Genomic DNA, 26,671 nt, shown 5'->3' with positions numbered 1-26,671 from the left:
GGAGCAGCGCCCCCTGGCGGCGCGGGCGCCCCCCCGCTGAGGGGAAAACCGAGGCACGGAGCGGGGGGGGCAGCGCCCGACATTCCATGGAATTATAGGATAATTGGGTTGGACGGGACCTCTGAGATCACCCAGTCCGACCGCTGACCCGCACCCACCTTGTCACCCAGCCCAGAGCAGTGAGTGCCACCTGCCGCTCCGGGAGGTGACCTGGATACAGCCCGCTGATGGCCGCCCTGGGGCTGTGCTGGAACCGCGCTGGGATTTGGGCCCGGCGCGGAGATGAAGCCTCGACAACGCCAATAAATCCCTAATTCCCGTAAACGCGAGGTGTTAATTGCGATTGCAAAGGATGCAGGTGGATTGTCTCTGGGAATTGGTCTGGTTACTCAGGCTCTGGAATCCTGGGATATCCTGAGTTGGAAGAGATCCCCAAGGATCGTCCTGCACAGACACCCCAACAATCCCACCCCGTCCCTGAGGGCGTTGTCCAAACACTCCTGGAGCATCTCGATCCATCCCCACAGCAGGATCAGATCCTTCCCTGCCAGGGCAGCAGAGACAATTCCCAGAATTATTTGAATGTCATACTCTGATATATTGATCTTTATGTTATATATAATATGTTATAACATATATATATTCTGAGATATTGCCCCCTATATAATATATATATAGAATGTCATACTCTGACATGCTGATCTTTATGTTATATATAATCTGTTATAACATACATATATTCTGAGATATTGACCTCTATATAATGTATATATAGCATGTAATACTCTGATATATTGATCAGAGTATTATAATTTATTATAATATATATATTATAATATTATATATATTATATATAATATATATAATTATATATGGTATAATATAATTATATAGTATATATTATATATTATAATTATATATTATAATATATATTATATTATATTATATATATAATATATTATATTATATATAATATTATAATATATTATGTTATATATAATATATTATAAGATATATATATATTCTGAGATATTGACCTCTATATAATATATATAGAATGTAATACTCTCATATATTGGTCTTTATGTTATATATAATCTGTTATAACATATATATATTCTGTTATATTGACCTCTATATAATATATATAGAATGTAATACTCTCATATATTGATCTTTATGTTGTATATAACATAACATATATATATTCTGATATAGTGACCTCTATATAATATATATAGAATGTCATACTCTGATATATTGATCTTTATGTTATATATAATATATTATAAGATATATATATTCTGATATATTGACCTGTATATAATATATATAGAATGTAATACTCTGATATATTGATCTTTATGTTACATATAATATAACATATACAATATATCTCCTCCAGAGTCCAAATCTGCCTTCAGACCCGAGTGCTTTGGCAAAAATCTCTGCCTTTAACAACATTTCCAGCCCAGACAGCGAGGCTGGAACAGCCTTTTACACTTGGTCGTGTTCATCTGAGCCACAGGTGGATTTTCTGGGATGGAATTCCTGGAAACTCCTTCAAAACCCCCCTGGAATTTCGCTCTCTTGGCTGGGTTTCAGCGAGGAGGAGTCAGACTCAGCCCCGAGGCCAAAACTGAGGGGATTTAATTCCGTTTATTTTATCCCAGTGCAGACTCAACAGGACAAACCCCTGACGTTTCTGGTTTTTGCTTCCAAACCCAAACAGTTTTAGCCTTTGGAATTTCATTTATATTGGATGGACATCCACATGCTTCATCCCCACCTGCCAAATCCCTGGATTTCTTCCCAGTCCTTCTCCCCACAGCTGCCTCCTCCCTCCTTCCCTGGTCTCTGGGCTGGTTTGTCCTCCTGGTTTTGAGGAGTCTGAAACAGAAACCTCCTGGTTTTTGAGGGTTTGAGTTTCAAACCCTCCTGTTCTTCGCATTCAGCTGCTCCCCTGAGCTCTGTATCCTCCCCCCTCACACACTCCATGGATTTATGGAATGGCTTTTCCAGCTGGTTGGAGAGCTGAGCAGAGACTTCAGTGGTCCCAGAGGTTTTTGGGACAGGCCTTGTCTGCTGAAATCATCCTTTTTACAGGCCCAGGAGGGCAAAGCAGGGCCAAGGATGGGATCAGCAGGGGGGTTTCTGCTGGGGAAGTTGGCACTGAAGGCTCTGCTTAAAGAGAGGGAAAGGAATCCCAGGGAAAGGGTTAAACCCAGGGAAAGGAACACCCCCCCCTCCAGCAGCTGGTGAAATCAGGGAATCCTGGAATGGTTTGGGTTGGAAGGGAACTTAAAGATCAGCCAGTTCCAACCCCAACACCTCCCACTCTCCCAGGTTGCTCCAACCCGGCCTTGGACACTTCCAGGGATCCAGGGGCAGCCACAGCTTCTCTGGGAAATCCATCCCAGCCCCTCCCCACCCTCCCAGCCAGCAATTCCTTCCCAATATCCCATCCATCCCTGCCCTCTGGCACTGGGAAGCCATTCCCTGTGTCCTGTCCCTCCAGGCCTTGTCCCCAGTCCCTCTCCAGCTCTCCTGGAGCCCCTTTAGGCCCTGGAAGGGGCTCTCAGCTCTCCCTGGAGTTTAGTTTTTTGCTTTAATCCCTGGAAGCAGCATCCCCCAGGAATTGTCTGGAGCCATCCCTACCTCCAACTCCATGGAATCACAGGATCCCAGAGTGCTTTGGGTTGGAAGGGAATTTAAAGCTCATCCCATCCCACCCCCTGCCACGGGCAGGGACACCTCCCACTCTCCCAGGTTGCTCCAGCCTGGCCTTGGACACTCCCAGGGATCCAGGGGCAGCCAGAGCTTCTCTGGGAAATCCATTCCAGCCCCTCCCCACCCTCCCAGCCAGGAATTCCTTCCCAATATCCCACCTAACCCTGCTCCCTTTCAATTTGAACCCATTCCCCCTCGTCCTGTCCTGTCCCTCCAGTCCCTCTCCACCTTTCCTGTCGTCTCCCTGCAGGTCCTGGAAGGATTTGGGTTGGTTTGGGGAACAGGACCTTGTAGCTGGAGCCTGTGTTTGAGGCAGGGTTTATCCTGTTTATCCATCTGCTCATCCCTGTGCCTGGCAGGGATGGAAAAGCAGGAATTCCTGAGCAGGAGCCAGGGGAGAGACAACCCAAGACACCGTGAGAGGAACGAGGCGACAGGTGAGAGGACAAGAAATGACAGGATGGGGGGGAACTGCCTTAACTTGGGGTTTAGATTGGAAATTAAGGAAAAGAATTGTCCTGGAAGGGATTGTAAATCACTGGAAGGAGGTGGTGGAATCTCACCATCCCTGGAAGAGTCCAAAAAACCCATGGATGTGGCACTTGGGGACGTGATTTAACGGTGTGGGTTGATGGTTGGACTCGATCCCAGAGGTCTTTTCTTTGTGCTCAGAGGATCTCAAACCTCCTCCCAGTTTCCTTTTCCCTGCAGGAAGCCAGGATTTCCTTTCCTCACAGGAGCCAGAGGCTGCCCAGGGAAATCCTTCCTGAGCTTGGATCTTCCTCTCCCCCATTTCCTCCCTCATCCCACTGGAGACCTCCAAGGGCATCCCCAGCTTTGCTCCATCCTCAGAGGACAGATTTTACCTTTTGCCCTCTGGGTTTTCTCCTCCCCTCTCCCAGCAAGGAGCAGGAGAGACTCCATGGATTTAAATATCCCCATTCCCTGTTGGAAAGACTGTTTGGATTAAGCAGGGATTAGTAACACACATGAAGGACCTGTGGCTCTCCAACAAACAGACTTAATTAGGCCAAGATTAAAGCCCAGCTCAGTGACACTGATCTCTTTCAGGGCTCAAAAGGTCAAGTTTTCACGTGGGATTTTCCACACTTGCTCATTTAAAGCACCTGCATTATTTGGAGGGTGGGATTTTGGAGGATTCCAGGCAGCTCCAAGACATTTAAAGGGCCATAAAACCCCAGGCCATAAATTAGATTAGAGGGTGTGACACCAGCAGTGTTTAGAGCCATTAAAAAACAAACAAACAAACAAAACCAGCCTGCCTTGTGTCTTCATCTGGGAAAAAAAAGCCCAAACAACCAGAAAATAAGTGCAATAAAACTGAAAGGAAGTTGGGATGGATTCCAGGGAGCCAGTGGGTGTTTGGGGGGATAATAAGGTGGTTCACAGCCAGGACAGGAACCCTGCCAGGGGACACAATCAGCTCATGGAAGGGTTCACAGCAATTCCAGGAGGCCCAGAGGCACCTGAGCTGCTCCAGGGATGTGATTCCCAAATCTTTTATGTTGTGGAAAATATTTCTTTTTATAGATTAAAAAATGCAGCAGCTGAGTTGGGCCAATGCAGGTCCCTCTGCTCCTCTGGCCCCACTCCTTGCACCTTCCACCCTGTCAAAGCTGAGCCTCTCTTGAGTTCTGTTGTACCAACATCAAAAAAAAGCCACTTTTGATGCTGCCACATCAAAAGTGTAATTTTTCCCCAACTTTCAGAAGATGAAGGAGAACATATTTTGCTTTTCCATCTTTTAAACAATCATTTTCCTGGGCTGAGTGACCCGTTTTCTCCCTGTCAGGGCCTCAGGAGCAGCAGGAAAGCTCCCTGGGCTGTGAGTAATTGGATTGTCAGGCAGCTCCTGGCTTTGTCCAGGGCAGTGGGATCCCAAATTCCCCTTTGCTCGGCTCAGCAGGGAAAGGCTCTTTAACGGCTCTTTAACAGCTCTTTAAGTACATTAAGCTCTTTAAGACCATTTATTATTATATATTTAATTAATACTTATCCCTGTAAATAATTAATATTTAAGTAATATAAAATTAATATTTACTAGCATATGTTTGTCAGTATATATTTATTATTATACATTTAATTAATATTTATTCCTGGAGATAATTAAAAGAGGGGGTTTAACTCCAAACTCCAAACACACATTTGATTTTTTTTAAATTAATGATTCCTAAAATCTCAGCAGTCTCTCAGAGAAACTTCAGGCTGAAATATGGACTGGAAATTTGGGATTTGTTTCCTGGGAGCTGGGTTTGAGGCCTGGGGAAGGGGGATTGTCTGAAGGGGTTGTGTGTAAACCTCCCTTCCAGACACCCAGAACCCGCTTTGGGAATAAACCCCCCCGGTAAAACTCCAAATACACATTTGATTTTTTAAATTAATCCCAGAATCCCAGAATCCCAGAATCAGCTGGGTTGGAAGGGACCTCTGAGATCCTCCAGCCCAACCCTTGATCCAACCCCGCCGTGGTTCCCAGCCCATGGCACTGATGCCACATCCAGTCTGTCCTTAAACACCTCCAGGGACGGAGAATCCCCCCCTTCCCTGGGCAGCCCATTCCAATGGCTGAGCACCCTCTCTGCAAAGAAATTCTTCCTGATATCCAACCTAAACCTCCCCTGGCACAGCTGCAGACCGAGCCCTCTTGTCTTGCTGATGGTTGCCTGGAGCAGAGCCCAACCCCCCCCCCGGCTCCCCCCTCCTGGCAGGGAGTTGCAGAGAGTGAGGAGGTCTCCCCTGAGCAGGTGGAGATGAAGCGTGGGGATGTCCATCCAATAGAAATGAAATTTGAAATGTTAAAACTGTTTAGGTTTGGAAGCAAAACCAGAAACATCGGGGGAGACTTTTTTAAAAGAGACTGGATGTGGCATCAGTGCCATGGGCTGGGAACCACGGCGGGGTTGGATCAAGGGTTGGGCTGGATGATCTCGGAGGTCCCTTCCAACCCAGCTGATTCTGGGATTCTATTCTATGATTCTATGAAATGAGCCTGCCAGGGACGGAGCCCCACTAGACCTCCTGTTCACAAACACAGAGGGGCTGGTGGGAGATGTGGTGGCCAGAGGATGTCTGGGACACAGTGATCGTGAAACTCCAGAGAAGAGCAACGAGGCTGGGGAAGGGACTGGAGCCCAAGTGCTGGGAGGAGAGGCTGAGGGAGCTGGGGGGGCTCAGCCTGGAGAGGAGGAGGCTCAGGGGAGACCTCCTCACTCTCTGCAACTCCCTGCCAGGAGGGGGGAGCCGGGGGGGTTGGGCTCTTTTCCCAGGCAACCATCAGCAAGACAAGAGGGCTCGGTCTCAAGCTGTGCCAGGGGAGGTTTAGGTTGGATATCAGGAAGAATTTCTTTGCAGAGAGGGTGCTCAGCCATTGGAATGGGCTGCCCAGGGAAGGGGGGGATTCTCCATCCCTGGAGGTGTTTAAGGACAGACTGGATGTGGCATCAGTGCCATGAGCTGGGAACCACGGCGGGGTTGGATCAAGGGTTGGGCTGGAGGATCTCGGAGGTCCCTTCCAACCCGGCTGATTCTGGGATTCTGGGATTGATCCAACTCCTGGCCCTGCACAGACACCCCAACAACCCCACCCTGCCCAAACATTCCCCGAGCTCCGGTGCCGTTCCCTCTTCCCCGGGGAGCCCATTCCGTGCCCCACCACCCTCTGGGAAAAACCTTTTCCTGAAATCCAACCTCAACATCCCCCCGGCAGAGCTCCGACCGTTCCCTGGCATCGGGAATTTCCCAGTTCTTAAACCAGAGTTTGCTGATTTTTGAGGACTTTTGCAGATTTTACTGATCTTTGATTTTTTTTTTTGCAGATTTTGCTGATTTTTGATGAATTTTTTCCCATATTTTTGCTGATTTTTGATGACTTTTGCAGATTTTATTGATCTTTGATTTTTTTTTTTGTAGATTTTTCCGATTTTTGACGAATACGGCTGATTTTTGACGATTTTCTTGCAGATTTTGCTGATTTTTGATGAATTTTTTTCCACATTTCTGCTGACTTGTGATGACTTTTGCACATTTTACTAATTTTTCATTGCTTTTTTGCAGATTTTACTGATCTCTGGTGACTTTTTGCAGATTTTACCAATCTTTGATTTTTGCAGATTTTACTGATTTTCGATAAATTTTTTTTTTGCAAATTTTTCTGACTTCTTATGAATTTTTTTGCAGATTTTACTCATTTTTTGCTGATTTTTTTCAGATTTTGCTGATTTTTGCTGAATATTTTTGTGGATTTTCCTCATTTTTTAATACTTTTCATTATATCTAATTTTATGTTTTATGTTTATATATAGAATGTATTCATATAACTTTATATATTTATATGTTTTATATTTATATATAAAACATGTTTATATTTAAATATATATTATATAATACATTTATATATTTTTATCTATTTATATGTTTATATATAAACATATTTATATATAAAATAAATTTATATATAAATATATATAATATAATATATTTATATATTTTTATTTATTTATATTTTTATATTTATAAAACATCCCCTGACATTTTGTCACCTCTGATTTTTATGTTTTATATTTACATATATAATGTATTATATTTTTATATACAAATATATATTATATATTATATTTATATATTTTTATATATAAATATAAAAATATGTTATGTTCTATATTTATAAAACATTCCTCATATCTTATTTTTATGTTTATATTTATTTATATTTTATATATCATATTTATATATGTATAAGTACATATTCCATATATATTTACATTTATTTATTTATATGTTTTATATTTATAAAAATTTCCCCTGACATTTCATCATCTCTGATTTTCAAGTTTTATATTTGTATATATGTTATATATTATATTTCTATATAAATATATATTATATTACATTATATTTATATGTATATTTATATGTTTATTTGTAAATTTTATATTTATAAAACATCCCCAGTGTTTTATCATCTCTTTTATGTTTTGTATTTATATATACTGTATATTATATTTATATATATTGTATATTATATTTATATATATAATATATATATTTATATGATTTATATTTCTAAAACATCCCCTGATGTTTTCTGAGCTCTGATTTTTATGTTTTAAGTTTAGATATATGTAATACATTAAATTTTTTATATACATAGCATATTATCTATTTTTTATATATTTATTTACATGTTTTATATTTATAAAACAACCTCTGATGTTTTATCCCCCTCCTCCTTCCTGGGCCTCCTTCCTGCATCCCCGTGATCCATCCTGGGCCTCCTTCCTGCTCCATCCTGGGCCTCCTTCCTGCTCCTCCTGCTCCATCCTGGGCCTCCTTCCTGCTCCCTCCTGCTCCATCCTGGGCCTCCTTCCTGCTCCATCCTGGGCCTCCTTCCTGCTCCATCCTGGGCCTCCTTCCTGCTCCATCCTGGGTCTCCTTCCTGCTCTTTCCTCCTCCATCCTGGGCCTCCTTCCTGCTCCTTCCTGCTTCTTCCTGGGCCTCCTTCCTGCTCCATCCTGGGCCTCCTTCCTACTCCATCCTGGGCCTCCATCCTGCTCCTTCCTGCTCCATCCTGGGCCTCCTTCCTACTCCATCCTGGGCCTCCATCCTACTCCTTCCTGCTCCATCCTGGGCCTCCTTCCTGCTCCTTCCTGCTCCATCCTGGACCTCCTTCCTCCTCCATCCTGGGCCTCCTTCCTGCTCCATCCTGGGTCTCCTTCCTGCTCTTTCCTGCTCCTTCCTGGGCCTCCTTCCTGCTCCTTCCTGGGCCTCCTTCCTGCTCCATCCTGGACTTCCTTCCTGCATCCCCCTGCTCCATCCTCGGCCTCCTTCCTTCATCCACATGATCCATCCTGGGCCTCCTTCCTGCTCCTTCCTGCTCCATCCTGGGCCTTCTTCCTGCTCCATCCTGGGCCTCCTTCCTGCTCCTTCCTGCTCCATCCTGGGCCTTCTTCCTGCATCCCCCTGCTCCATCCTGGGCCTCCTTCCTGCATCCCCCTGATCCATCTTGGGCCTCCTTCCTGCTCTATCCTGGGCCTTCTTCCTGCTCCTTCCTGCTCCATCCTGGGCCTCCATCCTGGGCCTCCTTCCTGCTCCATCCTGGGCCTCCTTCCTGCATCCCCCTGATCCATCTTGGGCCTCCTTCCTGCTCCATCCTGGGCCTCCTTCCTGCTCCATCCTGGGCCTCCTTCCTGCTCCTTCCTGCTCTTTCCTGCTCCATCCTGGGCCTCCTTCCTGCTCCTTCCTGGACCTCCTTCCTGCTCCTTCCTGGGCCTCCTTCCTGCTCCATCCGGGGCCTCCTTCCTGCTCCATCCTGGGCCTCCTTCCTGCCTCCCCCAGCTCCAGCGGGGAATCCTCCCCGGGCACAGGGTGGTCTCTCCCCCCGATGTCCCCCCGGTCACAGGACGGTCCCTACAGTTGGGGGTCAAACATTTCCCCCAGCTCCTCCCCAGCCTCTCATCCCTGTGGTTTTTTGGGACCTCCCCCATCCTCCCTCTCCCCAGAGAGCAGCTGCTGCCCGACCACAGCGCCGGGAAGCCCCGGGAAGAGCCGGGCGGGAATCTTTGGGCTGTGGGAGCGCCGGGCGGGAATCTTTGGGCTGTGGGAGCGGGAAGGAGGCAGCAGCTGCAGGGTTGGCTATAAAAAGGTGCCCTGGGTGGTTGGGGTGGGGTGGGCTCTGCCCTTGCTGCTAATTCCAAATATGTCCTGGAGCTGAGAGCCAGCAATTCCCTGTTTTCCTTTCCATTTTTCCCCCCTGGAAAAGGCAGAATTCACGCCCGACAGTTTTAACTCGGGGTTGACCAGAAGTTTAGAAATTTATTCAGGAAATAAATTTATAAGGAATAATATTTAATAATTATTAATGATAATTGTTTTTATTTGATAATTATTTAATAATAGTATTTGTTTCGTTAAGTAAATAAATTTCTTTAGTGGATAAATAAGTTATTAGTAAATAAATAAATTATTATAATTATATTTATAATATATAATACATAATATATAATGTATAATGTATAATACATAATATATAATATATAAAGTATAATATATAATATATGAGATACAATAATATATTATAATAATATATAATAATATATTACTGTATATTATGTATTATATAATATATATAATATAATATAATATATAATATAATATATAAAATATAATACATCTAATATATATAATATAATATATAAAATAATATAATATAATATATCTTATATAATATATCTTATATATTTTACATATTTTTATACAACATATAAAATATGTAAAAATAAATATATATTATATATTATACATTATTATATATTATAAATCATTATAATTATAATATATAATATATAATATACAATATATAATGTAATATATAATATATTATATATATTTATATATTATATAATATATTTCAATAAATTTCAATATATTTCCATATATTTCAATAATATATTTATATGTTATTATAAATAAATTATTTACTAAATAGATTTATTGAGTAAATAAACGTTTCATGCTCTCAAGTCACCCAAGTTCCTCGTTTTCTCCTTTCCTGCCAAGGAGCAGATTCCTCTTGGGAAGAGGCGAAGATCTGGCCCGACCAGCAGGTTTGGGGCACGTGTTTGGGGAGCTTGGGGGGGTTTTTGGCCTCCTAAAACACTGCCCAGGTCCTTTTTGTGGGGGTTCATTTTGCCTCCTAAATAAAATCCAGGTCCTTTTTGGGAGGGTTGATTTTCCCTCCTAAAACCCTCTCCAGGTCCCTTTTGAGGGGGTTGATTTTGTCCCCTAAAACCCTCTCCAGGTCCTTCTTGTGAGGGTCATTTTTGTCCCCTAAAACCCTCTTCAGGTCCTTTTTGGGAGGGTTGATTTTCCCTCCTAAAACACTGCCCAGGTCCCTTTTGAGGGGGTTGATTTTCCCTCCTAAAAAAATATCCAGGTCCTTTTTAGAGGGTTGATTTTCCCTCCTAAAAAAATATCCAGGTCCTTTTTAGAGGGTTGATTTTGCCTCCTAAAACCCTCTCCAGCTCCTTTTTGGGAGGGTTGATTTTCCCTCCTGAACCACCTTGAGGTCACCTTTAGAACAGGTCACTCGGGGAGTTTTGGGCCCATCCAAGGAGATGAAAATTCCAAAATTCCCACATTTTTTTGTGTTCCTGCTCCAACATCTCCCCAGAATTTATATTTAAAGGTCTCCCTTTAAGGGAGAATTTAAAGGGTGAATTTCAGGGAGAATTTAAAACTCTCCCTTCTTGAGGATCATCCAACTCCACGCTCACCCTGCCCTCCCACATCCCAGATTCCAAAATCCAACATCTCCCAATCTTTGGGATCTCCCAGGATCTAAAAACAGGGAAAAACTTCTTTCCTTTGCTCGTTTTGACGTCGTTTGTGACGTCGTTTGTGACGTCATTTGTGACGTCATTTGTGACGTCGTCGTCACCCCCACCCCGGCCCTTCCAACCTGGATGAACCAAAAGCGGTTTGGGGGAATTTTTAGTGGGAAAATCCAGAGGTAAATTAGGGAATTTTAGTGGAATAAATTCCCACTAAAGCCTCTTGTCCGCCGGGCACTGCCGGGATTTAGGGACGGATCAGATCCAAGGAATCCTCAAGAATCCAAGAATCCTCAAGAATCCAAGAATCCTCAAGAATCCTCAAGAATCCAAGAATCCTCAAGAATCCAAGAATCCTCAAGATTCCAAGAATCCTCAAGATTCCAAGAGTCCTCAAGATTCCAAGAGTCCTCAAGAATCCAAGAATCCAAGAATCCTCAAGAATCCAAGAATCCAAGAATCCAAGAATCCTCAAGAATCCTCAAGATTCCAAGAATCCAAGAATCCAAGAATCCTCAAGATTCCAAGAATCCTCAAGAATCCAAGAATCCTCAAGATTCCAAGAATCCTCAAGATTCCAAGAATCCTCAAGAATCCAAGAATCCTCAAGAATCCAAGAATCCAAGAATCCAAGAATCCTCAAGATTCCAAGAATCCTCAAGAATCCAAGAATCCTCAAGATTCCAAGAGTCCTCAAGATTCCAAGAGTCCTCAAGAATCCAAGAATCCAAGAATCCTCAAGATTCCAAGAATCCTCAAGAATCCAAGAATCCTCAAGAATCCTCAAGAATCCAAGAATCCAAGAATCCTCAAGAATCCAAGAATCCAAGAATCCTCAAGAATCCTCAAGATTCCAAGAATCCAAGAATCCAAGAATCCTCAAGATTCTAAGAATCCTCAAGAATCCAAGAATCCTCAAGATTCCAAGAATCCTCAAGATTCCAAGAATCCTCAAGAATCCAAGAATCCAAGAATCCTCAAGAATCCAAGAATCCAAGAATCCAAGAATCCTCAAGATTCCAAGAGTCCTCAAGAATCCAAGAATCCTCAAGAATCCAAGAATCCTCAAGAATCCTCAAGAATCCAAGATTCCAAGAATCCTCAAGAATCCTCAAGATTCCAAGAATCCAAGAATCCTCAAGAATCCTCAAGAATCCAAGAATCCAAGAATCCTCAAGAATCCAAGAATCCTCAAGAATCCTCAAGATTCCAAGAATCCTCAAGAATCCTCAAGAATCCAAGAATCCAAGAATCCTCAAGAATCCAAGAATCCAAGAATCCAAGAATCCTCAAGATTCCAAGAATCCAAGAATCCTCAAGAATCCAAGAATCCTAAGATTCCAAGAATCCTCAAGATTCCAAGAATCCTCAAGAATCCTCAAGATTCCAAGAATCCAAGAATCCAAGAATCCAAGAATCCAAGAATCCTCAAGAATCCAAGAATCCTCAAGAATCCTCAAGAATCCAAGAATCCAAGAATCCAAGAATCCTCAAGAATCCAAGAATCCAAGAATCCTCAAGAATCCTCAAGAATCCAAGAATCCTCAAGAATCCAAGAATCCTCAAGATTCCAAGAGTCCTCAAGATTCCAAGAATCCTCAAGAATCCTCAAGAATCCAAGAATCCTCAAGAATCCAAGAATCCTCAAGAATCCTCAAGAATCCAAGATTCCAAGAATCCCCAAGAATCCAAGAATCCAAGAATCCTCAAGAATCCAAGAATCCTCAAGAATCCTCAAGAATCCTCAAGATTCCAAGAATCCAAGAATCCTCAAGATTCCAAGAATCCTCAAGAATCCTCAAGAATCCTCAAGATTCCAAGAATCCTCAAGAATCCAAGAATCCTCAAGAATCCTCAAGAATCCAAGAATCCTCAAGAATCCAAGAATCCTCAAGAATCCTCAAGAATACAAGAATCCAAGAATCCTCAAGAATCCTCAAGATTCCAAGAATCCAAGAATCCAAGAATCCTCAAGATTCCAAGAATCCTCAAGAATCCAAGAATCCTCAAGAATCCTCAAGAATCCTCAAGATTCCAAGAATCCTCAAGAATCCAAGAATCCAAGAATCCTCAAGAATCCAAGAATCCAAGAATCCAAGAATCCAAGAATCCTCAAGAATCCTCAAGAATCCTCAAGATTCCAAGAATCCTCAAGAATCCTCAAGAATCCTCAAGAATCCAAGAATCCTCAAGAATCCAAGAATCCTCAAGAATCCAAGAATCCAAGAATCCTCAAGAATCCAAGAATCCTCAAGAATCCTCAAGATTCCAAGAATCCAAGAATCCAAGAATCCAAGAATCCTCAAGAATCCAAGGAAGTCTCGCAGGACGGGGCCAAAACCGGCTCTCGATCCTTCGGCAGGAGGACAAAAAACCCGAATCCCAAAGCTCAGAAAATCAGGAAAAGGGCCCAAACCTGAGTGCAACACCCAGGAGATTCCCATGGAATCCAGGAACAAAGCCCCAAAACTGTGGGATTGTGCCTAAAACCAGACAAACGCTCTGGATAACGATGAGGGCGCGGCCGTTTTCCCGGGATAAAGCGAATTATTTGGGGGGCGCAACAACCTCCCCTGGAGTTTCCCGCTTTTTCAGCCGCCCCCAAACTCCCACATTTCCACCTCTACATTTTTCCCCCCTCGAGCTGAGCCTCTTGAAGACAAAACCAAAACCAAACCCTCCCGCTGAGCCGGGTTTAACCCCGGGGGTGATTTTATCCCCTTTTCCCAGGGAGGGGAAGGAAAAGGAGCTCTGCTCCTTTAAGCCCCGCAAAACTTCGCCATCCAGGTGGAGTCAAAGCCCTTTCCCGGGCTATAAAATCGCGGGGGGAGGGAGAGGCAGGAGCAGCAGCTGTTTTCCTTGGATCTTCCCAAGCCTCACCATGGTAAGAGCGGCTCCGGATCGAGCTCCACTTAAAAAAAATACAAAACTCGGGTTTTTTTTTTTTTTTTTTTTTTTTTTTTTTTTGGTTGTTTTTTTTTCCAAGTTTTTTCCTCTTTTTTTTCCCCCCCTCTTTCTCTCCTCCCTTCCTGCCGGGGTTTGTTCACTCCCGGCGGGTTTTTTGCTCTAATTGCTCATTAACTTCTGCCTTCATTGATTGGGGGTTTGCTCCTTTATAAGGGGAAAAAGTCGAGGGATGTGGCTCGGGGCGGCCTCCGGGTTGCAAAGTTTCCGTCTCCTTACGACAAATTGAGTTTAATTTCCTTATTTTTTTGGGGGCTGAAAGATCATTATCTCCATCCCGAGCTCAACTCTAAATTTAAACTTCGCTGTTTCTCCCCCCTCCCCCTAAATTTAACACCTCAAATGTTTTAAACCGAGAACTAAAATCCCAATTTTTAAGTTTTTTTCCCCCCCTTTTTTTTTTTTTCCTTAAGAAGGAGCTGCCATGTTGCCTTTGTCTGCTCTTAAAAATCCCTTGGGATTAGATATTAAATCCATAAATTCCCCCCCTTTTTCCCGGTGTTTTTTTTTTTTTTTTTAATGGAATTTTCGCAGCTGTGGAAATTCAAGTGGATTATTAAAAAAAAAAAAAAACCAACAACCCAAAACCAACCTGCAAAACCCCTGAAAAAATTCAGGCTGATCCAGCTGGAAACTTTAATTTAAAGAGTAGCACAAGTGGCACTTTTTTTTTATTATTATTTTTTTTTGTGGATGCAAAGGAGTAACTGGTTGGAAAAAAAAAAATCTGCATGTTGGAAAAACTGAGGGGGGGGGGGGGGGGGAGAAAACTTCAAAGCCACGGAGCTTTTTGAACTTTTTTTTCCCTTTAATCTCCTCCTGCCTGGGCTGTCTGGGCTATAAAACAGTTAAATATTTATATGGTTTTGTTTTTTTTTCTTTTTTTTTTCCCAATGGGAAAAATCAGCTGGAGAACAACAACCAGAGGCAAATTTGTCTGGATCTGGGATCTCACAAAAAAACCCCAAACAAACCAACAAACCCAAAACTTTCTGGGATATTTAAAGTGGGAGGGGAAAAAAAAAAAACCCTGAAAAAACTGCCCCAAAAAGCTGCATTTTTGTTCCTTTAGAGCAGGTCTTGATTTTTTTTTTTTTTTTTGGGGTTCCTTATGGTTTTAATTTTCTTTTTTTCCTGGGTTTTTTCCCTTTCCTTTGTTCCCGTTCCCGGGTTCTGGAATTACCAGGAGCCAGCAGGTGCTGGGAATGTGGGGAGCTGGGAATGTGGGATAAGAGGAGATGGGAACAGCTGATCCCGAAAAACCCGGGGGCTGGGAACTATTGCAACCATCCCGCTGGGAGGGGTGGGCAGCATTTCCAACATAGTGGGAATGTCAGCTGGGAAAGAGGGAATGACAGCTGGAAAACAGGGAATATCAGCTGGGAAAGAGGGAATGTCAGCTGGGAAAGGGGGAATATCAGCTGGGAGAGAGGGAATATCGGCTGGGAAAGGGGGAATATCAGCTGGGAGAGAGGGAATATCAGCTGGGAGAGAGGGAATATCAGCTGGGAAAGGGGGAATATCAGCTGGGAAAGGGGGAATATCAGCTGGGAAAGAGGGAATGTCAGCTGGGAAAGGGGGAATATCAGCTGGGAGAGAGGGAATATCAGCTGGGAAAGGGGGAATATCAGCTGGGAAAGGGGGAATATCAGCTGGGAAAGAGGGAATATCGGCTGGGAAAGGGGGAATATCAGCTGGGAGAGAGGGAATATCAGCTGGGAGAGAGGGAATGTCAGCTGGGAGAGAGGGAATGTCAGCTGGGAAAGAGGGAATGTCAGCTGGGAGAGAGGGAATGTCAGCTGGGAAAGGGGGAATGTCAGCTGGGAGAGAGGGAATGTCAGCTGGGAGAGAGGGAATATCAGCTGGGAAAGAGAGAATATCAGCTGGGAGAGAGGGAATATCAACTGGGAATAGGGGAATATCAGCTGGGAGAGAGGGAATATCGGCTGGGAGAGAGGGAATATGAGCTGGAAAAGAGGGAATATCAGCTGGGAAAGAGGGAATATCGGCTGGGAGAGAGGGAATATCGGCTGGGAAAGAGGGAATGTCAGCTGGGAGAGAGGGAATATCAGCTGGGAGAGAGGGAATATGAGCTGGAAAAGAGGGAATATGAGCTGGAAAAGAGGGAATATCAACTGGGAGAGAGGGAATGTGAGCTGGAAAAGAGGGAATGTCAGCTGGGAAAGAGGGAATATCAGCTGGGAAAGAGGGAATGTCAGCTGGGAGAGAGGGAATATCAGCTGGGAGAGAGGGAATGTCAGCTGGGAGAGAGGGAATGTCAGCTGGAAAAGAGGGAATATCAGCTGGGAGAGAGGGAATGTCAGCTGGGAGAGAGGGAATATGAGCTGGGAGAGAGGGAATGTCACCTGGGAGAGAGGGAATATCAGCTGGAAAAGAGGGAATATCAGCTGGGAAAGAGGGCATGTCAGCTGGGAGAGAGGGAATGTCAGCTGGGAAAGAGGGAATGTCAGCTGGGAGAGAGGGAATATTAGCTGGGAGAGAGGGAATATCAGCTTGGAAAGGGGGAATATCAGCTGGGAGAGAGGGAATATCAGGTGGGAAAGAGGGAATGTCAGCTGGGAAAGAGGGAATGTCAGCTGGGAGAGAGGGAATGTCAGCTGGAAAAGAGGGAATATCAACTGGGAAAGAGGGAATGTCAGCTGGGAAAGGGGGAATGTCAGCTGGGAGAGAGGGAATATCAGCTGGGAGAGAGGGAATATCAGCTGGGAAAGAGGGAATATCAGCTGGGAGAGAGGGAATATCAGCTGGGAAAGAGGGAATATCAGCTGGGAGAGAGGGAATGTCAGCTGGGAAAGAGGGAATGTCAGCTGGGAGAGAGGGAATATCAGCTGGGAAAGAGGGTTTGATCAGAGATCAGTAAAATGTGCAAAAATAAGCAGTGAAAAATGAGTGGAATCTGCAAAAGTCATCGAAAGTCAGCGAAAATACGCGAAAACGTCGGAAAAATCGGGAAAATCCGCTAAAAGATCATAAAAAAACTCAGTGGGAAGCTTCAAAAAAAATGTAGTCAAAGCTCGGTTTAATCTGCCCAAAAACTCGTCAAATATCAAAAATCTAAAAATATGTGGAAAAATCTGCGTAATCTGCAAAAATGTCATTAAAAAATCAGCAAAAAAAATTCATCAAAAACCAGAAAATCGGCAAAAAAAATTCGTCAAAAATCAGGAAAATCTGAAAAAAAAGTTATAAAAAGTGAGGAAAATGTGCCAAAAAAAAATTCGTCAAAAATCAGGAAAATCTGAAAATAAAAGTAATAAAAAGTGAGGAAAATATGCCGAAAAAAATTCTTAAAAAATCAGCAAAATCCGCGAAAAGATCATAAAAAATCAGCAAAAATCTGCAAAAAAATTCGTCAAAAATTTTCCCCCAAAAAATTAGTCAAAACTCAGTATAATCTGCCCCAAAAACTCATGGAATATTAGGAAAATCAGTAAAAATATACGGAAAAATCTGCGTGATCTGCAAAAACATCGTAAAAAAAATCAGCAAAATCTGCCAAAAAAAATTCATGAAAAATGAGGAAAATCTGCAAAAAAATTCATAAAAAATGAGGAAAATCTGCAAAAAAATTCATAAAAAATGAGGAAAATCTGCAAAAAAGTAATAAAAAAATGAGGAAAATCTGCCAAAAAAAATTCATCAAAAATGAGGAAAATCTGCAAAAAAGTAATAAAAAAATGAGGAAAATCTGCCAAAAAAAAATCATAAAAAATGAGGAAAATCTGCCAGAAAAATTCATAAAAAATGAGGAAAATCGGCCAAAAAAATTCATAAAAAATGAGGAAAATCGGCCAAAAAAATTCATATAAAAATGAGGAAAATCTGCAAAAAAAGTAATGAAAAATGAGGAAAATCTGCAACAAAAGTAATGAAAAATGAGGAAAATCTGCAACAAAAGTAATGAAAAATGAGGAAAATCTACAAAAAAAGTAGTGAAAAATGAGGAAAATCTGCAAAAAAATTCATAAAAAATGAGGAAAATCTGCAAAAAAAGTAATGAAAAATGAGGAAAATCTGCATAAAAGTAATAAAAAATGAGGAAAATCTGCCAAAAAATCATAAAAAATGAGGAAAATCTGCCAAAAAAATTCATAAAAAATGAGGAAAATCTGAAAAAAAATTCATAAAAAATGAGGAAAATCTGCAAAAAAAATAGTGAAAAATGAGGAAAATCTGCAAAAAAATTCATAAAAAATGAGGAAAATCTGCAAAAAAAGTAATGAAAAATGAGGAAAATCTGCATAAAAGTAATAAAAAATGAGGAAAATCTGCCAAAAAAATCATAAAAAATGAGGAAAATCTGCAAAAAAAATTCATAAAAATGAGGAAAATCTGCAAAAAATATTCATAAAAAATGAGGAAAATCTGCCAAAAAAAATCATAAAAAATGAGGAAAATCGGCCAAAAAAATTCATAAAAAATGAGGAAAATCTGCAAAAAAAATTCATAAAAAATGAGGAAAAAAGCAAAAAAAAATCATAAAAAATGAGGAAAATCTGCAAAAAAAGTAATGAAAAATGAGGAAAATCTGCAAAAAATTCATAAAAAATGAGGAAAATCTGCAAAAAAAGCAATGAAAAAATGAGGAAAATCTGCAAAAAAAATCATAAAAAATGAGGAAAATCTGCCAAAAAAATTCATAAAAAATGAGGAAAATCTGGAAAAAAAAAAAAAAAAAAAAAAAAAAAAAAAAAAAAAAGAAAGAAAGAGGAAAATCTGGTGCCCAGGACTAACTAAGCCGGGCTTATCTCGGTGCAGTTAGGCCGGACCTAAGCCAAGGTGCCACACTGGTGGGCTCAGTGCCCGCTTTGCCATTCCCAGGTGGGATTCCCAGCTTCCCGGGGCGGCAGGAGTTGGGATTCTCCCAGCCGGGGAGCCGGGATGGGATGGGAGGCGCCGCCATCCCTTTGATCCCGGCAGCAGGTGCCAATTATCCCGGGAATGCTCAGCCATCAAAAGTCCCCTGGGAGAGTCTCCGGTGCCTTCAGGATTCCCTGGAGTCAGAAGCTCCTGGAGTGACCTGGATAAACCTGGATAAACCTGGATAAACCTGGATAAACCTGGATGAACCAGGACTCGGAGCCGCTCCCGGGGCCTTGTTGTGGCCCCAGGCACCTGCTGCTTTCCTCCAGCCTTTCCTGCTGGGATCCCAAGCTCGGATGTGGCTTTCCCAAGCTCGGATGTGGCTTTCCCAAGCTCGGATGTGGCTTTCCCAAGCTCGGATGTGGCTTTCCCAAGCTCGGATGTGGCTTTCCCAAGCTTGGATGTGGCTTTTCCAAGCTCGGATGTGGCTTTCCCAAGCTTGGCTTCTCCCTTTTTTTTGGGTCAGGAGCCTGGAGCTGTTGTCCCTGGTGTCCCGTTTCTCCGGGATCTCCAGGGAAGCTCCGGCCGAGCGAGGAGCCAGCGCCGCTCGGCTGCTTCCCGCCTTCCCACCTCCTTCCTTTCTCCTTCCTAGGGATTGGGTCAGATCCAAGGAGTTAGGGATGCTGTGTCCCCTTCCTATGGATTCTGTGTCCCCTTCCTAGGAATGCCGTGTCCCCTTCCTAGGGATGTGTGTCCCCTTCCTTGGGATGCCATGTCCCCTTCCTAGGGATGTGTGTCCCCTTCGTATGGATGCCGTGTCCCCTTCCTAGGATTGCTGTCCCCTTCCTATGGATGTGTGTCCCCTTCCTATGGATGTGTGTCCCCTTCCTATGGATGCCATGTCTGTTTCCTCAAGATGCTGTGTCCCCTTTTTAGGGATGTGTGTCCCCTTCCTAGGATTGCTGTTCCCTTCCTATGGATGCCATGTCCCCTTCCTATGGATGTGTGTCCCCTTCCTAGGAATGCTGTCTCCTTTTTAGGGATGTGTGTCCCCTTCCTATGGATGCCGTGTCCCCTTCCTAGGAATGCTGTCCCCCCTTCCTATGGATGTGTGTCCCCTTCCTTGGGATGTGTCCCCCCTTCCTAGGGATGTGTCCCCCCTTCCTAGGATTGCTGTTCCCTTCCTATAGATGTGTGTCCCCTTCCTATGGATGCCGTGTCCCCTTCCTAGGAATGCTGTCCCCCCTTCCTATGGATGTGTGTCCCCTTCCTCGGGATGTGTGTCCCCTTCCTAGGGATGCCGTGTCCCCTTTTTAGGGATGCCGTGTCCCCTTCCTAGGGATGTGTCCCCTTCCTATGGATGCTGTGTCCCCTTCCTAGGGATGTGTGTCCCCTTCCTAGGGATATGTGTCCCCTTCCTATGGATTCTGTGTCCCCTTCCTATGGACGTGTGTCCCCTTCCTAGGGATGTCATGTCCCCTTCCTAGGATTGCTGTTCCCTTCCTATGGATGTGTGTCCCCTTTTTAGGGATGTGTGTCCCCTTCCTATGGATGTGTGTCCCCTTCCTATGGATGTGTGTCCTCTTCCTAGGGATGCTGTCCCCTTCCTTGGGATGTGTGTCCCCTTCCTTGGGATGTGTGTCCCCTTCCTATGGATGTGTGTCCTCTTCCTAGGGATGCTGTCCCCTTCCTTGGGATGTGTGTCCCCTTCCTAGGGATGTGTGTCCCCTTCCTATGGATGTGTGTCCCCTTCCTATGGATGCCGTGTCTATTTCCTCAAGATGCTGTGTCCCCTTCCTAGGGATGTGTGTCCCCTTCCTAGGGATGTGTGTCCCCTTCCTAGGGATGTGTGTCCCCTTCCTAGGATTGCTGTTCCCTTCCTAGGAGTGCTGTCCCCCCTTCCTATGGATGTGTGTCCCCTTCCTATGGATTCTGTGTCCCCTTCCTATGGATTCTGTGTCCCCTTCCTATGGATTCTGTGTCCCCTTCCTATGGATTCTGTGTCCCCTTCCTAGGAATGCCGTGTCCCTTTCCTTGAGATGCCGTGTCCCCTTCCTAGGGATGTCATGTCCCCTTCCTAGGGATGTGTGTCCCCTTCCTATGGATTCTGTGTCCCCTTCCTAGGAATGCCATGTCCCCTTCCTATGGATTCTGTGTCCCCTTCCTTGGGATTCTGTGTCCCCTTCCTAGGAATGCCGTGTCCCCTTCCTAGGAATGCTGTGTCCCCTTCCTAGGAATGCTGTCCCCCCTTCCTAGGGATGTGTGTCCCCTTCCTTGGGATGTGTGTCCCCTTTTTAGGGATGTGTATCCCCTTCCTAGGGATGTGTGTCCCCTTTTTAGGGATGTGTGTCCCCTTCCTATGGATGTGTGTCCCCTTCCTAGGGATGTGTGTCCCCTTCCTAGGGATGTGTGTCCCCTTCCTTGGGATTCTGTGTCCCCTTCCTAGGAATGCCGTGTCCTTTTCCTTGGGATGCCGTGTCCCCTTCCTAGGAATGTCATGTCCCCTTCCTAGGGATGTGTGTCCCCTTCCTATGGATTCTGTGTCCCCTTCCTAGGGATGTGTGTCCCCTTCCTAGGATTGCTGTTCCCTTCCTAGGAATGCCGTGTCCCTTTCCTTGGGATGCCGTGTCCCCTTCCTAGGAATGCTGTGTCCCCTTCCTAGGAATGCCATGTCCCCTTCCTCGGGCTGTGTGTCCCGTTCCTATGGATGCCGTGTCCCCTTCCTCGGAATGCTGTCCCCTTCCTATAGATGCTGTTTCCAGCTGCCCTGGTTTGATCCCAACTCCAGCTCCCCGCAGCGGGTGGAAGCCGCCTGTTTTCCTCCTGTTTTCCTCCTGTTTTCCTCCTGTTTTCCTCCTGTTTTCCGCCTGTTTTCCTCCTTATCCACCATAACAAACCACTCCAACCGGGACTGGAATTCCTGCTCCCGAGCCGCAGGGTGTCCAAACCCTCTCCCTGACGAGCCCGTTTCCCGTTCCAGAGGGAGTGCATCTCCATCCACATCGGGCAGGCCGGGGTGCAGATGGGCAATGCCTGCTGGGAGCTGTACTGCCTGGAGCACGGCATCCGCGCCGACGGCACCATCCCGGCACCCAAGCAGGGCAAATCCCCGGAGCCCGGCTCGGAGCAGGCGGACTCTTCCTTCGAGACCTTCTTCTGCGAGACGGCGTCCGGGAAACACGTGCCCAGGGCCGTGTTCATCGACCTGGAGCCCACGGTCATCGGTAAGAGGGTTTTTGGGGATTCCCCGCCCTTCTTCCTTGGGAATCGGGTTGCCGCCCGTGTTTCCCGGCAGATCCCGCTCCAATAAAACATTCCCAGCCGTCCACAGGAGGTGGAATTCGCCTTTCCAAGTGGATCTGGGGGTGACAAATGCTGTCACCACGCCCGGCTTTGGTTGATCCCCCCTTTTGAGGCCCGTTCTTCCCAGCGGGTGGGAAGTGATTTATCCTGGATTTATCCTGGATTTATCAGCCTCGGTGCTCCTGGATGGAATTGCGCCATCCAGGTGTGGCACACCTGGGCTTAATTAAACTAAACCTGGTTCTGATGCCCCCCCTGGAGCACCTTTGGTGCCACCACTCCGTGGTTTTTTGGGAACGGGGTGTCCCGTTCGGTCAAAGGTCGGACTCGACCTTGGAGGTCTTTTCCCAACCTAATTCCTCGTGGGATTCTTGCTCCTGCAAGACTTCCAATTCCCCTTCCATTCCCAGTTTCCTTGGTGATCCCTGGGTGTTTGACTCAGTCGTGGCACCTCCCTGGAGAACAAATTCCTTTTTTTTTTTTTGCTCAAGGAATTGGTGGAAATCATTCCCAACCCAGGCTCCTGCATCCCTCCCCCTGCTTCTGCCTCCCGGGATTCTCCTCCTCTCCCCCCCTGTGGGATGTGGGAGTCACTGGATCATCCAAGGAAAGGAGTGCAGACTTCTGTTTGGGCTCAGCTTAATTATTAATCTTGATTCAATTGGGAGTGCAGGGATTGAATCTGTAGGATATGAAGTGTATCCAGTGTTGGGACTGAGCGGATCCAAAAACCCTCTGGAGCTGCCTCCAACCTCAGCTGAGGGAAAACTGCTCCTGATGCCTGTCTTGGAAGCTGGATCAACACTGGAAGCCCTTTGCCTTGTGTTGAGGAGCTTCCAGACTCTTCCAGATGCTTTGGGAACGAGCCGGAAAACCAGCTTCTTGTGGTGACCAATCCCACAAAAACTGGGAGCACAGGCAGGGTCCGAACTCCTTAAGCCGGGCTAATTTGGGATCTCGAGGTGGAAGACGGAGGAGAGGCAGCAGGACCTTTGACAAATCGGTCATTCCTGCCCCTTCCGTCATTCCCGGTTGGAACTGCCCCTTTTTGGTGACCATTCATAGAATCCCAGAATCCCAGAATCAGCCGGGTTGGAAGGGACCTCCGAGATCATCCAGCCCAACCCTTGATCCAACCCCGCCGTGGTTCCCAGCCCATGGCACTGATGCCACATCCAGTCTGTCCTTAAACACCTCCAGGGACGGAGAATCCCCCACTTCCCTGGGCAGCCCATTCCAATGGCTGAGCACCCTCTCTGCAAAGAAATTCTTCCTGATATCCAACCTAAACCTCCCCTGGCACAGCTTGAGACCGAGCCCTCTTGTCTTGCTGATGGTTGCCTGGGAAAAGAGCCCAAACCCCCCGGCTCCCCCCTCCTGGCAGGGAGTTGCAGAGAGTGAGGAGGTCTCCCCTGAGCCTCCTCCTCTCCAGGCTGAGCCCCCCCAGCTCCCTCAGCCTCTCCTCCCAGCACTTGGGCTCCAGTCCCTTCCCCAGCCTCGCTGCTCTTCTCTGCCCCTGCTCCAGCCCCTCCAGGGCCTTCCTGAGCTCAGGGCCCAGAGCTGGACACAGCACTCCAGGGGTGGCCTCCCCAGCGCCCAGCCCAGGGGCACAAGCCCTGCCCTGCTCCTGCTGCCACACTCTTCCTCAGCCAGCCCAGCAGCCCTTGGCCCTCTTGCCCCCCTGGCCACACTCGGGCTCCTCTTCAGCTCCCTGCCCAGCCCAACTCCCAGCTCCCTTCCTGCCTGGCTGCTCTCCAGCCCCTCTGGCCCAGCCTGCAGCTGCAGGGGCTTCTTGTGGCCAAAGGGCAGGACCCGGCCCTTGGCCTTGGGGAACCTCAGCCCCTTGCAATCAGCCCCTGGATCCAGCCTGGCCAGGGCCCTCTGCAGAGCCCTCCTGCCTTCCAGCACATCAACACTCCCCCAGCTTGGGGTCATCTGATGATGGACTCAATCCCCACGTGTTTCGCTCTGTCCCGGCGACGTCCCGGCCCCGTAACTGTGCTCTGCTCCTCTCCCCCTTTTCCAGATGAGATCAGGACCGGCCCCTACCACGGGCTCTTCCACCCGGAGCAGCTCATCAGCGGTAAGGAAGACGCCGCCAACAACTACGCCCGCGGCCACTACACCATCGGCAAGGAGATCATCGACACCGTGCTCAGCAGGATCCGCAAGATGGTGAGAGGGATGTCGGGATTGCCGTGGAATCCTGGGATATCGGGGGGGCTAGAACTGTGGAATATTAAGGAATATTAAGGAATCATGGGATATTAAGGGGAACTTAATATCCCAACTCTCCCTGTAGCGGGTCTGCTATCCCGGGTTGCTCCAACCCGGCCTTGGATGCTTCCAAGGATGAGGCAGCCTGTTCCAGGGGCCTCAGCACCAAGAATTCCCATTATCCGACCTAAATTCCCCCTTTTTTCGATTTGATTCTTTATCCTATCACTACGAATCCTGATGAATTTTAAGTTGACACGTTTAAAATAACACCTCTAAATAAATAACTCGTCTGTGGACGACGCGGTTGAACTTTGGGTTTGGGAGAAAAGTCTTAAAATAAAAAAAAAAAACCAGAACCAAAAAACCCCCCATATTTGTGTGATTTCCAAGGGCTGCTGCTGCTGGGATTTGTTTTGGGGGCTCAGCAAAGCTTTAATGGAGGTGCTGGGCCTGGCGATATAGTGAGTGAATCCCTTCAGGAAAGGGCTCCGAGCGGGATTCGTCCCTGGTTTTCTTTGGGATTTTCTTTGGGATTAAGGGCTGGGGTAACTAAGAGATAAACAGGCCTCGTTCTGCCGCAGGCTGACCAGTGCAGCGGCCTCCAAGGCTTCCTGGTCTTCCACAGCTTCGGGGGAGGCACCGGCTCCGGCTTCACCTCCCTGCTCATGGAGCGGCTCTCCGTGGAGTACAGCAAGAAATCCAAGCTGGAGTTCTCGGTGTACCCGGCCCCGCAGGTGTCCACGGCCGTGGTGGAGCCCTACAACTCCATCCTCACCACGCACACCACGCTGGAGCACTCGGACTGCTCCTTCATGGTGGACAACGAGGCCATCTACGACATCTGCCACCGCAACCTGGACATCGAGCGCCCCACCTACACCAACCTCAACCGCCTCATCGGCCAGATCGTCTCCTCGGTCACGGCCTCGCTGCGCTTCAACGGCGCCCTCAACGTCGACCTCATCGAGTTCCAGACCAACCTGGTGCCCTACCCGCGCATCCACTTCCCGCTGACCACCTACGCGCCCATCGTGTCGGCGGAGAAGGCCTACCACGAGCAGCTCTCCGTGCCGGAGATCACCAACGCCTGCTTCGAGTTCTCCAACCAGATGGTGAAGTGCGACCCGCGGCGCGGCAAGTACATGGCCTGCTGCCTCCTCTACCGCGGCGACGTGGTGCCCAAGGACGTCAACGCCGCCATCGCCGCCATCAAGACGCGCCGCTCCATCCAGTTCGTCGACTGGTGCCCCACGGGCTTCAAGGTGGGCATCAACTACCAGCCGCCCACCGTGGTGCCCGGCGGCGACCTGGCCAAGGTGCAGAGGGCCGTGTGCATGCTGAGCAACACCACGGCCATCGCCGAGGCCTGGGCCCGCCTCGACCACAAGTTCGACCTCATGTACGCCAAGAGGGCCTTCGTGCACTGGTACGTGGGCGAGGGCATGGAGGAGGGCGAGTTCTCCGAGGCCAGGGAGGACCTGGCGGCGCTGGAGAAGGATTACGAGGAGGTGGGCAGGGACTCCGCCGACGGGGAGGAGGAGGAGGAGGAGGAGGCCGAGGAGGACGAGTACTGAGGGGACGCAGCGGAGCCAAACCTCAGAGACCTTCCGTGCCCAGGGCCTGGAGGCATCGGGACCATCCCTTGGCATGTTAAACCTTCCCCCGCTTCGCGTAGTCCTGGGTGTCCTGAGCTTTGCCACGCTGCTGTTTTAGCGCTGAGTTAAGGCCCGGCTTAGTGTCCCGCCCAGGCAGGATGATCCCGGTCTCCTCCTGCTCCAGGGGGGGAAAAATGCTACGAGCTGCTTTGGCTGGAATGGCAAAACTCTGGCTCTGGCTTTTGAGTGTAAAAGCACTTTTTTTTTTGGGTTAGGAACGCGCCTGTCCTTCTATGCAACCGCCTTTTTTTTGTATGTGAATAAAGACCTTTTTTTTTGCCTTTTTGGCTCAGAGAATTCCTTGGTGTAATTAAAAAAAAACACCCCAAAAAAACCAAAACCAACCTGCAACCCGTGAAAAATTCTGGCTGATCCAGCTGGAAACTTTATTTAAAGAGTAGCACGAGTGGCACCTTTTTTTTTTTCTTTTTTTTTTTTTTTGTGGGTGCAAAGGAGTAACTGGTTGGAAAAAAAAAATCTCCCCTAAACCCTTGGGATTAGATATTAAATCCATAAATTCCCCCCCCCCTTTTTCCCGGTGGTTTTTTAACGGAATCTTCGCTCCCCGGGGTTTTTGCACTGTGACCGGGGCCAAACTGGGGGTTAAAAAGTGCTTTTTTTGGTGGG

General features: G+C 46.4%; 1 protein-coding gene across 3 annotated transcripts; it reads left to right on the top strand.

Moving 5' to 3' along the window:
- Nucleotides 1-36: 36 nt before the first annotated feature.
- TUBAL3 (tubulin alpha like 3) lies at nucleotides 37-26,325 on the top strand. 3 transcript variants are annotated; one of them, XM_064656609.1, is made up of 5 exons: nucleotides 37-358; nucleotides 2,981-3,167; nucleotides 21,847-22,090; nucleotides 24,196-24,344; nucleotides 24,971-26,325. In XM_064656609.1, exons 3-5 carry the CDS (start codon nucleotides 21,889-21,891, stop codon nucleotides 25,961-25,963), a joined length of 1,344 nt encoding a protein of 447 aa, XP_064512679.1. In that variant the 5' UTR covers nucleotides 37-358; nucleotides 2,981-3,167; nucleotides 21,847-21,888; the 3' UTR covers nucleotides 25,964-26,325. The 3 variants fall into 3 exon arrangements, with proteins under 3 accessions (XP_064512679.1, XP_064512678.1, XP_064512677.1); XM_064656608.1 differs by lacking the exon at nucleotides 37-358 and adding an exon at nucleotides 1,626-1,888 and having other exon boundaries at nucleotides 1,919-3,167; XM_064656607.1 differs by lacking the exons at nucleotides 37-358; nucleotides 2,981-3,167 and adding an exon at nucleotides 13,776-13,962.
- Nucleotides 26,326-26,671: the final 346 nt, after the last annotated feature.

Source organism: Pseudopipra pipra, chromosome 5 (assembly GCF_036250125.1).
Source record: "Pseudopipra pipra isolate bDixPip1 chromosome 5, bDixPip1.hap1, whole genome shotgun sequence".
Classification (NCBI taxonomy): domain Eukaryota; kingdom Metazoa; phylum Chordata; class Aves; order Passeriformes; family Pipridae; genus Pseudopipra; species Pseudopipra pipra.
The sequence above is the reverse complement of the archived record's forward strand: the minus strand, read 5'-3'. Positions and strand labels throughout refer to the sequence as shown.

Coding starts and splice junctions, on each gene's coding strand:
- TUBAL3 (XM_064656607.1), top strand. Junction 22,091..24,195: donor CCTGGAGCCCACGGTCATCG/GTAAGAGGGTTT, acceptor CCCCTTTTCCAG/ATGAGATCAGGACCGGCCCC. Junction 24,345..24,970: donor TCAGCAGGATCCGCAAGATG/GTGAGAGGGATG, acceptor GTTCTGCCGCAG/GCTGACCAGTGCAGCGGCCT.